This window comes from Fibroporia radiculosa (genome assembly GCF_000313525.1).
Source record: "Fibroporia radiculosa TFFH 294 genomic supercontigs, scaffold2057, whole genome shotgun sequence".
Taxonomy (NCBI): domain Eukaryota; kingdom Fungi; phylum Basidiomycota; class Agaricomycetes; order Polyporales; family Fibroporiaceae; genus Fibroporia; species Fibroporia radiculosa.
In genome coordinates this window covers 35273-53217 of record NW_012133331.1, presented here as the reverse complement: position 1 = coordinate 53217, position 17945 = coordinate 35273, and the positions used below count along the sequence as shown (strand labels likewise).

Genomic DNA, 17945 nt, shown 5'->3' with positions numbered 1-17945 from the left:
ATGCACGAACGTAGAGTATTTTCGCCAGTATGAGGAACCAGAAGACGACATCTGACGCGATGCCTGAATATTGCTCGGTTTCTCTTGATCGTCGATTGATGTCTTGGGAATCTAGGTACATTAACTTGCGGCGATCAACAAATGGCTAGGTAACGGTCCAGGTAAATTGCGAGACCAGCCATTGTGGCGAAGTCCCGCATCAAAGGGTAGCTGTTGATCAGATCTGGCTGCTTGTGTCGAGATGATTGTGCATAGCACAGCCCGGCGTTGTGTCCGTTCGATGCGCTACTCGATCTCGATAGAATGAACGGATAGACGCCAACACAGCATTGATGTCTTCCTGTCATCTATTGATAGCGTTAGCAGATGAGAAGTGGGTTTCTCCTGCCCGATGATTGACACGCTATGCGGGGAGCATAGCTGCTGGGCGGCTCAACGTCTCACTGCGCCCTCTACTGCCTACGAATGCGGAGTATGTGTCTTCTATAACTTTGACGTCTCTGCATGCTCACGACTGTCATCAGACTTGTTACCGACGGCCACACGCGTCTTGGAAACCGCGTCGCTGCTGTAGCTATGCGTTCACCTCAAGTTGGCCAACAAGTCCACGTTCCGGGATCGCCATCCTGATTCATGAGAGAAGAGGCCGAATCTTATCCGTAGTGCCGCATGCTGCTGCAAATCTCGGTGCCGTACACGGAGTATATATAACAGAGTGCGAGGAGCGCCTTCAGCATCTCCCCCCAACTCCTTTCCTCATATCCAGTTCACCATGTCGCCCCGTCAACCCCCTTCAACCGATCCTCGACGAGGTGAGCAGCGGCCTACGCTTCCGCCCATCCGACAGTTATTTGGATGTAAGTGATCACTTGCTCTTGTCCCGATCATTTAACAAGACCGCATATATGCAGCCGAACTGTCGCAAGGTGTCCCACCTCAGCAGTCACGTCAGCCGTCTGGTTCTCCTCAAATCCCTTTGCATCGTCTCGCCCTGGAGGACGATCGGCGATACAGGCCTCGTTCTCCCGACCCGCGAGGACATCTACCGTCTTCACAGGTCTATCCCGCGGGACACGGTGCCTCCCGATTGTCTAACACTCCTTATCCTGGCAGCACCCCCAGCGCCACCCAGCACCCGCCGGGTTATGGGGTGCATCATCTTTCTCAGCAGCATCCTCAGGCAGGGCACGTTCCTAGTTCACAGTACGCATCGCAAGCGCAAAGCGGTCACATCATGCCGAGCGGAAATTATCCTTATCCCGCATCCCAGCCTCACTACGCATCCGTGGCAGGCCCCTCAAGTTTAAGGCCTGGCGCCGAGATGACTGTTGAGCGGTCTTCTTCCTCGAGATACGAGTGCAGCTACTGCGGCAAAGGTTTTACCCGGCCCAGTAGCCTCAAGGTCAGCAGCTATCTCGTATTCGTAGAGTAATCGCTTGAAATGATTACAGATACACATCAATACTCACACTGGGGACAAACGTAAGTACGCCCGCTTACTCTTGATATCATTACATATTAACTTCGTTCTAGCGTACACATGCCCGTTCGAAGGGTGCGGCCGGAGCTTCAGTGTCCAGAGCAACATGCGCCGGCATGCTCGAGTCCATGAACGTGACAGCGGCTCCCAGCTTGACGCGGAAGATGAGAGCCAGGAAGACGGCGAAGATGGACACGAAGATGGTGACAAGCCTGGGAGAAGTACTTAGAGCCATCTGCAATGTTGACAACATAGGACACATCACGACAAAGTATCAAGTGTACCGATATCGCGCAGTTCATCTGCCCTTGTATCTCTATTTATTGGTGACCATTAACTTTATCGCATCGGACCACCCTGTCCTCTCATTTCGTCCATACTCGCATCCACATATTTATTCATTCTCGCATTTGCATCTCCACATTCATTAATTAGACGTTCCGATTACGCGCATAGAAGTCTAGAGTACTACCTGCTGTACAGTTGTGTATCGATGGACATTGTAAGCAATGCATGCGTTCGTCTGTTATCGACACGGATTGCTCTCAGTATTGTCAGAACTTTGACACTTCTGCTGCGTAACACCAATGAATTGGTAAAAGCGAGATGGAATGTAACCGTAGGTGTACAGACACGTACAGACTAAATCAACCCGGAAACCAATAAATTAGGCGGAATGTGTCAAACAAGTTAGGCATCACTGTCGGTATCCTCAGGTTTTTGCCCGCCATGGGTAAGCCAGTGGAGTTTTCTCAGCCTCCTGCGCTCCTCCTGCGCTTTCATCTGGTTTCGGGTCAGCTTCTTTTTCTTCTTCGCAGGGACTGAGCCGGCAGCTTTGTCTTCAGCCCCACTACCAGCTGGCGTTCCGGCGGTAGAGGCGACAGGGCTCTGCAATCGAGAACGCGCCGGCGTGTTGGTACCACTGCCTTTGGGCGACTTCACTGCGAACGCATCTTCCACGACAGCTATTTTACCCTTGTGTGTCATACGACCCAAATCGACGTTCCAGATCTCGGGACCTGCCATGATTGATTAGTCGGCTGGATGAGCTATAGTCAAGACGATGGCATACATAGTGCAGTGACGAACTCCTCATTGTGAGAAATGATAACCTGTCAGGCATCATCATTGAATAAACATTGGTATCAAATCAAGGGTGTGAAACATACAACTGCACCAGCCCAATCCCGAATTGCGACAGCAAGACCACCCAGTGCTTCCCGGTCCAAGAAATTGCTCGGTTCATCCAATACGCAAATCTATATGCGTTGAGGTCGTCAACTAGGTTTTGGTAGGATCTCGCCGGTGATCATACCTGAGGGTTATTCCATAGACATGCAGCAATGACTAGCTTGATTTTCTGGCCTTTATTCGACTTCGATGAGACGCAAAGATGTACTACATTGATTACACATACCTCCAGATAAACCAGAAATTTCATTGTACTGAGCTATATCTCCATCGAGCCCGATATCTTCCAAGTGCTTACGCACAATGTGTGCGGACGTGTCACGTTGACCAGCTCCTTCTCTGGAGGCCTCAAGATCATCGAACTGGTGAACCAACTTGGTAAACCCTTTCTCTATGAGCTCCTCTCTTGGGATCCACGTGTTGAACCTGTGATCCAGTCCTAGCGATCACTGTCATTTCAAGACTCGATTTTTCGATGACTGGTGAACTAACCGCGCCATTTGATTTCATATTGTAAAGACTTTTTCAATTTCTGACGACCCATTATCAACTGTAAGGGATAGAATCAATAATCGGTGCAGGACGTTCACTATTTCGGCAAATTACCTCGAGCTTTCGCCTCTGTCCGTTCTTTCCGACGAAATCGGTATCTAGGAGGGCCTTCTCCTCATCCGTGAGAGCACGTGTTGCTTTCTCCAAGACCTCCCCTACACGTTCAGGGCAGTTGGCAATACATCTGATCCGCACAAAGCTGACTTACGATCATGGCCATCCTGGAAGCGCCACTGGATATATTGAACGGGAGTCTTCTCCAAATGGTGTTCTGGACAATTGATCAGCGCTTTAGCTGACAAGTCAGGTTGTTGTGTAACCACTTACCAATATGGTGTGTGGCATGCTGTGACACATAACCAATACGGAGTGAGGGGTGCTTGTAGACCGTGCCTTCTTGCGGTTCAGTCTCACCCTGTACAACGGCTCAGTTGATTCATTACGCAGGAGGAGAGAGTTCACGGACTGTCAAGAGTTTCACAAGCGTTGACTTTCCAGCACCGTTAGGACCAATGATTCCAACCCGGCTGCTCCAGGGTTAGCTACTCGTACGTATGCATAAGGGCGTGTAACAATGCCGACTAACCTCGACAACGACAGCGCACAGCTGACGTTAAATAGACTGGGAGTTTTACGTCCAGGGTAGGTGAATGTGCAATTGGTCATTTTCAAAATGGCACGAGTATTGCTTCTAACCCCCATCAAGGACCCAGGAGGCGGGAAAGCGAACTTCACTGAGGTAGCAGCAAGTGTATAATACGATTTCGCTTCTGGGTGTTTTTCAACAAATGTAGATAGATTTCCACGATAGTAGACCAGCTACGAAGTAATAAATCAAAAATCGGAAAGAAGGTCTTGCATTCCTGGACTGACCTTCTTCATTTCGTAGTGAATGATATCAGTTGTGACTGTATCAAGGAAACTGTGGGAAGACGTCTCAACTGCTAGGCAAAAATAGCTGTGTGCTGCCAGACGTACCCAGAGTCATGACTGATGATGAGACATGTGACTTTTTTCTGAGCCATGAGGTATTGCTCAAGCCACTGAACAGAAGCGCGATCCAACTATGATCTGTGAATCAGCTTGTCTATCACAATATCGCCAAACGTTTGACTCACGTGGTTAGTGGGCTGCGCAGATTCAGACATCAGTGACTCAAACATGGCGACAAACAAAGACCTTATTCTCACCTCGTCGAGCAACAGAAGGTCAGCATTGTACAGCATAGCCCTCGCAAGTTCGAGTTTCATCTTCCAGCCGCCGGACAACCCGCCCACAATCTCCGATTGCCTGGCATCATCAAAACCAACTTCAAGTAACTGGTCTCTAATCCTGGATCGCGGAATGCCAGAGAGTGCCTTGTCTGCACAGACATGCCCAATTAGATGCATCATGCAACGACGTGCAGAAACGGTGAAAATACCTGATGCGACGAAATCAATTACCGAAAGCGTCGTATCCTCTCCCTGCAGTGAATGCTCCACCATTACGCACTTCAGCTGATCTTGAGGTGGGAAATTCTCTACTTTGCCATCGCGCAATTGCCGCATGAGGGTCGATTTCCCAGATCCATTCGTGCCCAAGATACCATATCGGCGACCACGTACGAGCCGTAATTGAGTGTGCGAGAGTAGAAGAAGTGCACCGTATGCGAGAGAGAACTGAGTATCGCAGAGAAGTTCTCCCTCGTCGTCTGCGTTGGTTGGCCCCATAGCATATTTGGCCTACAACACTGTGAGTGACTACGTTCAGCTGTCATATAATCAATCTACCTTGTCGATAGCATGAAAATGGAGCCGAACCGACTCCGCAAACTTCGTCGCATCCTGAGCTCCACCCGAAAACCATGGAGCAAGACACGCTCCCACGCATCGATTCCAGACAGAGGAATCAGTAAACCTTCTGTCGTGGACTAAGTCGGCAACCAATGATGCCTCAAATTCTAAAGTACGCGCTAATAACGGATGTCGGGGAGTGCGACTTCCGTTTCCAAGCTCTATGGTGCTTGACGTAAACACTGCGGGAAGGAGGGATTGAAGAGATGAAAAGGCAGAAGATGTCTCTGCATCTATATCCCGACGAGCAGGAGGGGGACCGTCTTTAGATGCACCCGATTTGTAAAGGGTATCGAGGGCCGTTTCAGCGAAGGCGCGAACCTGAGCAAGTGGCTCTTTTCAGTGGTCAACGTATCTCAACACAAGAAACGCTAACCTCAGGAAACGCAGCACCTTTTGCAATCTTCTCTACACCATCTACCAATGGGCTCAGATAAGTAGCTGCAATTTTTGGTTCTCGGACAAGTTTGACCAGGTTGTCTACCACAACCACGGTTCTGCGCTGAACCTCCATCGATCGATCGCTCAAAGCGCGATTTAGAAGAGGAACAAGCACGGCTAGGGCAGGTGCAGTGACTTCGGCGACGAAAGTTGTGGAAGACAGTGCTTTGATACATGCAGGCACTGCTTCCGGGTTTGCCATACATTTGACTAACGAGGGTATGTGAGGACTGAGATCAGGGTTCGCAAGAGTTGAACACAGAGCAGTCGCGCATTTGATGGCGGCAGAAGAAACCTACAGAGACGCAAATCAAACATGTCACTCAACGGGATTACATCTATGCATTACTACGCACCTCTTGCTTCGTATCGTGCATCGCTATTTCAACCTTAGGAATAGTATTCCCAAGTTCATTCGCAACTGCATCTTTCGCTGAAGTTGTGAAGCTTCTGATTGCATCTAAGACGCCAACTTTGGTTCGCCATTTTCCATTCTCAAGAATGTCTTCCAAGGCACGGAATACAACTCGTGTAGATTCGGGCGGAAAGTGCTTCAGGATTGATTTGACAGCAGCACTAGCGGCTGAACGGACAACATCGCCTTTGTCCATATATAGTTCGAAGAGAACAGGGAGGGAAGGCAGCAATAATGGAGCCACAGGCGACCCAATTGTGGTGCCCATCGACTGGAATGCAACAGCTGCGGATTCGCGCTCATATCCCGACTTCTTGTTCGTAGCGAATGAGTGCAAGGTGGTTAAGATATGCGCGTCACTACGATATAGATCAAATAAGATGTATCAAACAATATGCGAAAAGAGCTGACCTGAGGGCCTCAAGGCCAACTTTTGATATTTCTCGAGCAAGGCGGTCTGCAGCGGCCTTGGCATCTTAGAGAGAATGTGAGTTCGCGAGATCATGAGGGCGATTGAGTAACTGACCCGGGGCAGTAGGTGCCGTACGGAGTGTGTCTAGAAGCGGAGCGAATTGTAAATCCAAGGCTACAGGCATAGCAATAGGCGACATTGAAGTATGAATACAAGTGATAGAAGATTCCCTGAGGCAAGATGAAAAGTCTACGAGATGGCGGATCTGATTAGGTATCTTGTACGGTGTAATATGGCTGCCAAGAGTCTAGGTCGATTCCGGTGGCGATTTTCTGGTACAGCAATAATCTTCCCAGACCAGTGTCTGAGTAGCTGGCTCAGCACGAATGTGGCTCGAGACCGACGGAGGTGTGAGGGACCAGGGTCGAGGGCCGCCACAGGCTCTCCAAATTTTCGAATGCTGTACCGATCTTATCAGATATGATAACAACCAACCCTTTCTGTAGGTTACATATCAAAATCTATTATTACGTAGACACAAACAATTCACTTAAATTATGGATTATGGAGAAGTAAACTGCTTATACTACAAAGAACCTATCCCTTTCTTTAGCAGGAAATGGGGGTATTTACAAACGAAGCTGTATGCACCCCTTACATGGCTGGGAAATTTGTATTTTGCAGTCCAGCAGAAGGCTTGACATATGCACCTTTTGCAGCTTTAGAGAGGAAAAAGGTTACTTTCAACCGCAGTTAAAGGTTGGATTCCCACATAATGGTATTTAAATTTTTATCCCCCAATTCCAATGCTTTTTTGCAACTTTTGGTGGCATTGAAAGGATGATTTCCTCGTAGTGTTACGAATCATAGGAACCATCTTTTCACACCCAAGAATTGACCATTTTCTCATGATGGAAAGGAAAAGAAAAGCATCAGATTTCCAAGCTGAAAGCCTTTCCTCGAGCCTTGCAAAATACGCATTTCTCACTATGTAAATGGTTAATTCTTTGCTATGTTGCTTAACTTACCTACTGAGCTCCGGAGATCATAACGGAAAATACCATTATTGGGTACAGTGTTTCGGTGGTCCTTGGGACGCCAGTCTTCCTTGAGACACTCATTCTTCCTCTTGACCAAGGTAATGGATATAATCGACCACATCATATTTTATTTGTACTCTGTTAAACTACATGCTAAAAAAATTCGGGGCCGAACGGCGTTCAATTGAGGTTTCGAGAACATGATATATACCCAATTCCACCTACTTTGAGGAATTTCACAGACTCTGCAAGAGATTTAATTCTGAGTTTATGAACACCACCGTTAGCTAGCCTATTTGCATTCAACTTCACCCAATAAACCATGACATTTGGTGTAGAATTGCGCGATCTAGGAGAATAAAACGAATGCGTGACATCGTGCGTGAGGACGCACACATCACACGCGATGGGGGTGGCGGTGACTCAGAGTAGCGACCGCGCTCGATCGCAGCGTGCCACGGGGGACGTCACGCTGTGTCACGGTGTCCCAAGGAACCCAAAACATCCGAAAACGAGTACAGATAACAAATTGAATTCTGTTGGAGGGTACATTGCAGGTTTTATTCCCATAAAGTTCATAAAGGACTTGAAGGCACTTCACAAAACTCCTGTACATAAATTTGGTGTGATTTCGAAGTGTGGGGCGCACAAAACGAAATATGCAAACTGGTGTCCCAACTTGGACCACCGAAACACTGTATTTCCTGTAATTCCTACGACCTCAGGCCTCAGGCTTCCAGCGCCAACTGACTCGCACTGAATCTACTCGGCGTGACACTGTTTGTCGGTTGGTTCGGTATATATTGGGTTTGTCTCCGTGTTACACAACGCCACTAACGTTATGAGAAGACTGCAAATTTCAGGAGATTTCGTTCTAAACTGCGGAGCTCTCAAACTGACCCTGAAGGCTTTGTGTACTTGAAGTTCTGATATCCAAGCCATTGGACATGAATGTGGCTGAATATATCCTTCTAAGACAACACGCAAATGCGTTCCAACAACTGCCGCCTGCGACCTTCTTGTTCGAAATCGCCGCCTTTCAATGTGGCCTTCAACTGCTTCCGGCGAGCGCTTGCCGGGCTTCAAACGCAGGCTGAAGAGCCGTACAACACGCCGAGGAAGACATTGTCACCGCATCCGGAAGACTCGATGCTGATCTCCCTTGCGGTAATTAGCCGGACTCACCAATGCGGCGATTGTTGTCATGGTCCATTCTTCTCGCTCGGTTTTCCGAAGTAGGTTTTGCGATGCCGCCAGGCGCGCGTCTGTTCGCCGTGCAAGGCCAGCAGATATTGAACAGCATAGTGGTGCGTGTATTGATTCAGAGAGGCACGTGCTCTATCTTATTAGCAGCGCGCAGTCAAGTATTATTATCTAGCAAACCGCAAATGTAATCCTAGTCATCCTACTGCCATGGCTAAGACCTAACGTATTTCCGGTTTTCAGGGCCGCTTCGTCCCTATTCTTCCCTCTGGCTGTTCGGTTAGCCGATATTGCATGAGAACTCCGCCTTATCTTCATCCACTTGAGACGTCCTATCGGACGTTTGCATTCATTTTTCATTGTCCTCATGCCCGTTGTTCTCTTTCGCTTCGCATGTCTGACTCTTCGAGAACTTAGGCCCCTCAAGTCTTATTCAAGCGCTTTATCGTGCCGGTTAAGTCCATTGCCAAATCTCCGGCGATTTCTTCTTCACGTTGACCATATGAACACCGCGGTGGGCATCCTTCGTTCCCCTACCTAGTGGAGCATTTGTAGGGGGATCTTAAACGGCAGCCGGTAGAAGCCACTATGACGAGGGCCGCGCGCCACCGATCTCTGTCCCTAGGATCTGGCATTCGGTGACGATGTCCTTTTCGTCTAGGTAATTACCTACTTGGAGGCATTTTGAGCCACTGGCATGTTGGACAAGCAGACTTGCTAGGTCGAACGATGGTCCTCTGTGAACGAATTTGTCGCCGGTCAGACTAAGGTTTGATGTGAGGTTGAAATTCGGTTGAGTACTGCGTGGGCGTCATGGTACTGGAACGCCGGTCGAGAAAAGTCTCACTTCTTCCCGTTTCAAGATATAGCGCTGGAGGAACGCCCGTCGTGGTTTCTCAAGTCAACAGCGTCGACCCTGGCATACCTGCCAACAATTCGGCGAATTTGCCATGTTCCATTATGCCATAATGACTGATTGGGTGCTTCTGTGAGTCCTAATTCTCCGAAATTTCCGGATGCAATGGTATGTTTCCTTGGGTTCTGATTCAAGTAAGCGCTAGGTCGAGACTTAAATCGTCGTGAAGGTTTTATTGTCAAGGAAATTTAGCTGCGGGTTAATGGGTCCGAGATTGCATTGAATATGGTGTGTCAGAGCTGCGGATGTCCTTTTCTAAATACGAGCAGAGATATTCACTTGACACGCGTTGATACGACCTCATAGGCATAGGGGGGGGACGTGTTAATCGATGGTGTGGAAGTTTGGAAGTGCAACAGTTTTCTCGTACGTACGCCGGAGCTCCGCGCGCTAATCCTGCACTCTTCTATTGCCTTGAAGTCGCCTCGTTCTCGCACTAGCTCCCCTCCGAAGGCTTGGGAGATGGCCCACCCTTTCCGCCAATAATATGCCGCTCAAGGTGGCATTGAGTACGAGTTCTAGGAACGGGTCGCAGTTACTATTTGCTAGCGCTAGCACTATCGCCGGTGGGTGCCCCTCAAGATCTTCGGCTCGGCAACTGCGCACTCTGCCTCGAGGATATCGTTCGTCATTGAATCCAGCGATCACGGCCTTTGAAAGGCGGCATTGCTGGAGCCATTTGATGGAGAGTTGTCAGTGCGCAACTGGACGCGGAGAATTGCGGAATGACCAGGTTGTATCTTGATTTGCTTCCGCGCCTGATCAGGTGTTATCTCACGAGACAAATCGATAAGATCGCAATCGGAGCCTCTGGACGTGCTTTATCCATGCCGCTGTATGGACGGCAGGGAGCGTCCAGCCACCACTCGTGGCGGAGTGTCAGCTTCCCTTCAACCAACGTGGTTTTGTGGCCTGCCCAGTTGCATCCATTCAGGACTGCAGCTAGATCTTCAAATTAAGAATAAGGTTGAGACACTCGATCGTCGCGGCCAGATCTGCGGAAATCAGATAACCTCTGGCCAAGGCCGTAGAGAGCCCGGACCGCCCCTCGCGAAAATAGCCAGCCAGTGTCGAAACTTAGCATCTTTGACGTACAGGTCATTCGCGAAGACCAACAAATGTACGTATTAATTAGCATAAATTACATGAGCTAATATATCAACGAGCCAACCTATGAAAAATCCGCCTAGTAGTCCATACAATATATCAATAATGTAATTAGGAGTAGCAATGCTGGTCTCGGGTATAGTAGAGGTCCATAGATTATGCAAGTGAGACTGTAAAAAGGAGCGAGGTGGAAAAGAGTGGACAGGTATAACTGGCATTTTGTTCTGCGTAAATCGCGATAGGATTAAGTCATAAATCAAAAGGGACGTCCTGAGAATCGCCGAGGGTCCCTGTCGTCGCCTTCGTGACTCCGACCACGATGGTGTGCTGATGGGGTCGGAGACGGGATTAGGCGGCTCGGGGTACGATGGGGTACATCCCCTGGGTGCATGGCTCCGTAAGGCTGGCCCATATTCACCGAACTAGATGATGGGGCACCATAAGATCCTGGGGCGGGAAAGGCAGCACCGGCATGCGACGCCGATGCAAAAGGATCATTTACGCTCGGCGGCGCAGAGGCCTGTGCTTGGCGAGAGCTTTGGCGCATCGCCTGTCGCTTATTCTGGAACCTGTTTACATGAATATGAGGTCACGATAACGATCAATGAACGATGCACACACGCTGAAACGAAGATACCACTTACCATATCTGCACGCTCCTAGCAGACATGTTCAATCTTTTCGCCAACTCGGCCCGCTCTTCAGTCGACGGGAACGCAGTCCTATTGTAAGTTTCGTTCAAGACCTTCAGCTGCTCGGCGTCAGCCCGCTTTCGTTTTTTCTTGATCGCCGGCTCAGATATAGACGCATCATCTGGAATATATGCGGATGGCGATGTCACGGACGGATTCCGTGGGTATGGTGATGGTCCGTGGACAGAGAGGCGCGAAGGTGCAGAGCGATCGACGGACATCGAGGCGCGTCGAGGCATCATATTCGCAGATGGGTCGAGACCCATAGACGGCACCGGCGGTGGAAGGTTTCTGGGATCAGGAGCAAGGAAAGAGCCACTGGGTTGTGGCTGTTCCGGATAAGGAGCATAGGAAGGAGGATAGCCTGCAATAGGCGATCTAATATGTGTACCACCAACCATATGCTGGCCGGACGCACCAGGATGAGCTTGTGAATGAGGCATATTAAGAGGTGGCAGCGTGCGAGGATCACTGGTATCTGGTATCATAGCTGATGGTGTTCGGTGCGGATATGAGCCATATTGTGCTTGTGCTGCTAATCTTGGATCAGATTGAAATGAAGTCTGTTGATGGTGCCCAGACGCTGCGGCTTATGAACGATAGATGTCCATTAGAATAGTTTCAAACGCAAACACACAAAACAGCCTACGCGGGTTGACGGGCCACCCCTGCTGACCGTACGCCCCTCCCATACCATAATCGTTTCGAACTTGATGTTCTTGCTGCTGAAATTGATTTTGAGAGAATGAAGGGTCAGGAACTATATGCAGTAGCATTTAAGCTTTCATTCATACATTGTTAGGCGTGTTGAAGGAAAACGGACCTGGAGAACGTGAGGCTCGAAACGGTAGATGAAGAGGAGGCAGCTGGGCTCGCCCACCCTGTCCCATATGAAAGAAACCACGGCGCGCACTCCCACCATTATTGTTGGTCCCGCCAGCGGGACTCCTCCGCGGTGTTCTTGAGAAGCATCCATAGGAGAAGTGATCGTCCGGGTGGTTGGACATCTCGAGCTTAAGCGAGAAATGAAAGTTTTCGTCGGGTATTCGCCTATGATTCTCCGCGATTAAGTACTCGCTCCCTCGCCCGTTTGGCATGTTCATGAGGCGGCGTGCAAGGTGCAGGGGAAAGAGACACAGATGCAAGTCAATCTCGACGCACGCAGGCTGGAGTGTGTGCACGGCGGCAGGTTGCAGGGTCGGGCATACGACAAACAACCACCACTGAAACACGCCTTGTTTGAGGAGAGAGCTGGTAGCGAAGAGAACTGGTGCGTGCCCAGCAAAAATATTCCTGAGATTACGAAACAATGTGGCGGTCAGAACACTAGATCCAGGAGTGTGAATGGGACGAGTTGGAAGCGAAGGCTATGCTGAGTGTGGCTGGCAACAAGCGAAGCAAGAAAGGAAAGATGCGCGTTGTGGCCCTCTTATGCATGCAAAACGATCCACTGCCTCGTGCTTGCGTGCGGGTGTTCGATTTGAGCTTCCTCCGGCTTCCTCCGTCATCCAGGTGCAGGTTGATGGGGAAACGGACGCATCGAGAAAGTAGTTCATTTCACGGCCGGAAGTACTGCCGAAATGAACACCTTGTTTGTCGCTAGCTTCGGCCGCTGGAATCTAGTTGTTCGCGATCACATTGCAAAAGAGAATACAATAAAGTTTAGACCGCGGCAGTCACTTGAGTAGAAGAACGGAATTGTCGTATCCACTAAGACTGTTTGGGTGAGAACTGGGACGTTGAGAGATGTGACTGAATTGGAAAACTGCAGGGGCCTTCATTCGGGCAAGAGACTTACGCCTTCAAAGTCGATATCAAATCGACGGTCAGCTGGCGATATGAGGAAGATCATGGACATAGAGACAACACGCAGGTCTGAATGCAGCCGGATCCTTGGGATGCAAGGCACATGGTAGCCTTTATAAAGTGTTGTCGTGGAGATAGTCGCCCGACGTCACAGCTCAAAAATACAGAGCAAGAGAGTTGCTCGGAATAGTCAACTGCTGTAGAATGCAATCGCACTGACATAGAAATTCCGAGACAAAGTGGCCAGTTATCAGATCAATCTACGGAGACTTGATTCCATAGGACGGAGGAGAACACGGCAATAGGTCCTTAGGCAAATTGAATTTGAAACTCGGGGGCGGGCGGGCCACGTGATATCCGCATATAGGTGATAGCGGCGTAGTAGTAACTAGAGTCCATTAAGAGTCTATTTGGATTGCCAGAGGCTCATTCAGATCGACCAAGTCCCTTGGATCGTGGCATTTCAGTCAATGGCAGCTACGCCGCGTCGCGCACTACCTATCCCTCCCGGTCCTCCTCCAGGACAGCAGAATTACGCGCTCCAGCGGGATCCTCTTTCAGCCAATGTCCAGGATGTATACGCTTACGGTAATCCATATGGCTCGCCTTATCCACACCCTTCGTTCCCCCCTCACAGTATTCTGGCTCATGAAGAGCAATCAACCACTTTGCGGGGTGGAACATTGCTCCACAAAGGCTTCTACGACTTGCTATCGCTGATACCGTCGACCCCCTCACCTTCCAGATTCTTCTGGCGCGATGACCCGGAAACTATTGCTGGACCGAAATACGAGGATATGCATTCGTCACAGACGGGCCCTGCAGTGACTCCTGCGAATTATTCTCCTTCACCGGCATCTCCCGTTCCGCCCGTGAAGAATGTAGTACGAGGGCGAAGAATCAGCAAAGATATGGTCTCCAAACCCACGGGATTCATGTGCGTTTCCCACAATTTAGCCTCGGTTATGTGATTGATTGATGCATGAATGGAGCCAGTCATCTTGTGCATGCGTCCGATGCAGACCAAGCCGAAGCTCTCCTCACAAGATGGGGTCCAGAGGGCCAAGGAAAACTTGGAGGTTAGACCGACAACGTGACTATTGCGCAATTTCAGATAGCTAAATAAATCCCTACCAGATCCTCGGTGGGCGGACCCAATCAAAAACCGCATCCGTCAAGACAATCAGGCGAGAGCTGTCAATGAAGTTGTCAACGCCCTTAAACCCTCAGTAAGTTATGCAGGGAGACAGGGTGCGGATCAATCTTCCCCTCTTCACGTCGTTAACGGCTTGAGTACCACAACGTCGTCCACAATTACGACCGCGGCTCGGGAGAATGTTCCCGTGTCATCCGTGCTACCGACGGGTCTGCCAACGGCCATGTCGTCCGGCCAAGTCATCGGGCAGGGCGGCAATTCCATCAAATGGAGAGCTGGGCTCTCCGCCCACCCTGAACACGTCCATGAGGATACGGAAGGTATTGGACCAGAAAAGTATCTCTCTCAGGCCCCGCCTCCCCGCGCTACGGCGCCCATCACGCCTTCTCTCGCTACGCTTGAGAAGGCTGTCTCTGCGAAGATCTACTTCGAAAACCTCTACTTCCCCTTGCTGCGGCATCCGCCCTCGCGCGAGCAAAGAAGAATTGCCATGGAAAAGGACATGGCGAATATGCAATTGAGCGAAGCCCAGAAGGAGTATCTTCGCGGCCGATGGCGGCAGAATGAGACCGACTATTTACGGGAACGCAGGAAGAAGGTTGATGTCAGCGCTTTCGTGAAGCTGAAGACAGTTGGACATGGTGAGTACGCTCGGCTCGACCTGATGCTGACTCTGTTACATCAGAGGAATGACTCTGTTTTAGGAGCTTTCGGAGTTGTCTCCTTAGTTAGGGAGCGTTCAACGGGCCAAATCTTTGCCATGAAACAGGTACTGTATTCCATATTAATGACTCCATTGAGAACATTAATAGATTACATGAATGTCCCCCTTCTGATTTCATTTTGTAGTTAAGGAAAACAGATATGTTACGTAAGGGACAAGAGGGACACGTCCGTGCTGAGCGAGACATCCTCAAGTCGGCTTCACTTGTCAGTACGTCGGGGGGCGCAGAATGGATTGTCAGGTTGTACTACAGCTTTCAGGATCGTGACCACCTCTATCTAGTGCGTACACCATTTTCCTATGTTTCTCCCGTGCCGAGTAATAATCTATAAGCCGATTTAATTTTGATTTCATATCTGATAGGTCCTTGAATATATGGGTGGAGGAGACCTCCTTAATCTGCTGATAGAAAGAGACGTCTTCGATGAAGATTTTACCCGATTCTATGTTGCCGAGGTCCGCTTTCCGCGCTCCATTTTTGCCATGGCGTGCTTTCATTTGACAGTGCTATATTTCAAAGATGGTCCTTGCAATAGAATCCTGTCACAAACACGGGTTCATCCACAGGGACATTAAACCAGATGTAAGCATGGAGCTCCGGAGCTCGGAGTCCACCTCCCCCACTTGGCTGATTGACGGTTCCATCGCCGATTGTCTTTTACCGTCTAACAGAATTTCTTGTTCGATCCGGATGGGCACATCAAGCTTAGTGATTTCGGCCTTGCGTGAGTCCTTCGCTGCCAGTATCACATCAGATGCCGCGCGTCCCACATGCTCCCTGCGCTGACGGCCGGCATAACGCCCAGCACTGACCTCCATTGGGCGCATGACACGTCGTGTAAGTGTACCCTGTTCCACGCCATCGCGGCCTTTGTGGTTCTGACACCACTTCCTCATGGTAGATTACGAGCAGCAGCGCCTCCACTTGCTGCACAAGCACGGTATAGACCTGGAAGACAATCATACGCAAGATGGCATGCGGACGAAACGCATGGATCGCAAGGACGTAGAACGTCTTATGGGCGGCGGTGAGGGTCAAGGTGGAATTTTCACCTGGAGAGAGCGCAACCGTAGGAAGGTGTGTCACTTCACTCGATGAAGTCACTAGGGGGCATAAGCTGAATGTTTTTCTCTAGCTAGCATACTCAGTGTGAGTACCTGAACGCTTTGGCATACGCACATAACTGAGCAATGCCATGCGACCCTCAGATGCGGTACAAATTCCTATAGTACGTACATGTCTCCATTTACGTACGCCCAACTCTGATTCTGTCCCCCTGCGATTGTATTTGAAGTGTCACCCGAAGTGATTCGAGGTCATGGATATACGTATTCATGTGATTGGTGGAGTTTAGGTGTCATTATGTTTGAATGTCTGTACGGGTACGTGTTTCTTTTGCCTCGTCTCCGAGTCCTCAATCACGATCACATCATTATGTATAGATTCCCCCCCTTCGTCAGTAATTCGGTAAGTTGTATTAGATCGCCAGCGTGTCGGTCAATGATTCATTTGTCGTGTTGCCTTGGCGTCATACGTTCATTACTCCCTCAGCGCCATGTCACTCGACAAAAGATCCTGAATTGGCGACAATCCCTCCGTTTTCCTTCTCGTCCTCGAGTCTCACACGAAGGAGTAAGCCTCGTGGAACAGCTTCTCTGCGAGCCTGAGGATCGCCTTGGTTCTCAAGCATCTTCGTCTGTTAGTCGACCAAACTCTATGATCGTACAGGCCAGGCGAAGTGGTTTCATTTCCACGACTGGAGCCGCAGGCAGTGTTGATGGCGCACACCTCATCAAGGTCAGTACATGACCTAAATCCATATCACAGCAGCTAATGTTGCACCTGTTCTAGACGCATCCATGGTTTCGCGGCATTGATTGGGAGAATATTCATAGATACCCTGCGCCTTATCGGCCTGACCTTCGTAACCCGGAAGATACGCGTCATTTTGACGACGACATACCTGCTGAGGTGAGACTAATAGTGACACATATACGTCAATGATTAATCGATCGCCCTGTAAGCCCCTTGCTCCGGCGAACGGCGCCGCTGCGGATGCTACTCGGGACCCACTCCTCCGGGACAAAGTACACGGTGCAGAAATACTGGAAGTACGCAAGGCTCTGGCCTTTGCGGGCTTCACTCACAAGAGCCCCCGAGTGATCAGTTACGTGAGAGCGGACAAAGCCTTCGACCCCGAGCCGGATTCGTACGGCAAGGAGGAATCTGACAGAGGCCGTTCGACTGTACGCGACGTCCGGGAGGTCGGCAAGGGTCGCGCAATGTCGATGTGATGCTTGCGCCATGAGCCTTGCCTCACGTCTTGGAAATTTTTGGTGCCTTTCTTGCCAGCACCTCCATCTCATGCCGTGACGACTTCATCTTCTCATTATTTAACGTGCTTGTATGTACGAATGTATCAATACCCTGCTGATGCTGCGCTGTACACGTCATGTACAAGGATTGGATGTGTATCCGTGTATTGGAATCGATCATTCTCTTGCGTTTGTTAGAACCCGATCAACTCATGTACACCGTGCTGATCAACGAAGGTACTTCTCACTGTGCTGTCCGTGGCGCGTGGCTCTCTGGGCATGAGTCACGGTGGGGACAGTGGCACAAATTTCAGGGTCGTGTGAGTGTACAATCACGAGGTAAGGACACGCTCCTGGGTCGAGGTCTCTGCGAGGGGTATCTCCCACGGAAGACGGGCCGTCGTTCATGAGCAATAGCGCAACCCACGGGGAGAGACTTGTGATCGACGCGGTGCGAGATTTAATACTGAGAAAGACGCACGGTCGGATCGACTCTTTTAGACTTTTAGGAGTGTCATATCGCTTAGCGCGTTCATGAGGTTCATTGAAAAGATTCAGGACCGGTTTCTATGCAACACTGCGAAGTAGCAGCTGCTGGCTGCTGCCCATGCGCAGGTGTCATCGCTAGACAGTGTGGCCAAAAAGCACCCCCCCCCATC

General features: G+C 49.9%; 4 protein-coding genes across 4 annotated transcripts; 2 read left to right on the top strand and 2 right to left on the bottom strand.

Annotated features, from left to right (window-relative positions):
• Positions 1-772: 772 nt before the first annotated feature.
• FIBRA_03527 (uncharacterized protein) lies at positions 773-1709 on the top strand (the record flags this gene model as incomplete). The annotated part of the gene is made up of 4 exons (XM_012325366.1): positions 773-857; positions 912-1402; positions 1452-1482; positions 1534-1709. 4 exons carry the CDS (start codon positions 773-775, stop codon positions 1707-1709), a joined length of 783 nt encoding a protein of 260 aa, XP_012180756.1.
• A 461-nt stretch (positions 1710-2170) lies between these two features.
• Positions 2171-6525, bottom strand: FIBRA_03526 (uncharacterized protein; the record flags this gene model as incomplete). The annotated part of the gene is made up of 21 exons (XM_012325365.1): positions 2171-2499; positions 2553-2592; positions 2650-2739; positions 2796-2845; positions 2898-3110; positions 3164-3221; positions 3278-3378; positions 3432-3494; positions 3551-3638; positions 3690-3750; positions 3810-4042; positions 4097-4145; positions 4202-4287; positions 4342-4353; positions 4414-4586; positions 4647-4947; positions 4996-5379; positions 5435-5794; positions 5856-6273; positions 6326-6389; positions 6441-6525. The coding sequence occupies 21 exons, from the start codon at positions 6523-6525 to the stop codon at positions 2171-2173; spliced, it is 3258 nt and encodes a 1085-aa protein (XP_012180755.1).
• A 4323-nt stretch (positions 6526-10848) lies between these two features.
• FIBRA_03525 (uncharacterized protein) lies at positions 10849-12387 on the bottom strand (the record flags this gene model as incomplete). Its single annotated transcript, XM_012325364.1, has 4 exons — positions 10849-11161; positions 11237-11867; positions 11934-12009; positions 12079-12387. The coding sequence occupies 4 exons, from the start codon at positions 12385-12387 to the stop codon at positions 10849-10851; spliced, it is 1329 nt and encodes a 442-aa protein (XP_012180754.1).
• A 1173-nt stretch (positions 12388-13560) lies between these two features.
• FIBRA_03524 (uncharacterized protein) lies at positions 13561-17265 on the top strand (the record flags this gene model as incomplete). Its single annotated transcript, XM_012325363.1, has 16 exons — positions 13561-14027; positions 14087-14169; positions 14228-14887; positions 14951-15015; positions 15096-15251; positions 15334-15426; positions 15643-15695; positions 15777-15808; positions 15873-16048; positions 16107-16120; positions 16180-16199; positions 16266-16353; positions 16414-16438; positions 16523-16768; positions 16823-16942; positions 16996-17265. 16 exons carry the CDS (start codon positions 13561-13563, stop codon positions 17263-17265), a joined length of 2568 nt encoding a protein of 855 aa, XP_012180753.1.
• Between the last annotated feature and the right edge of the window lie 680 nt (positions 17266-17945).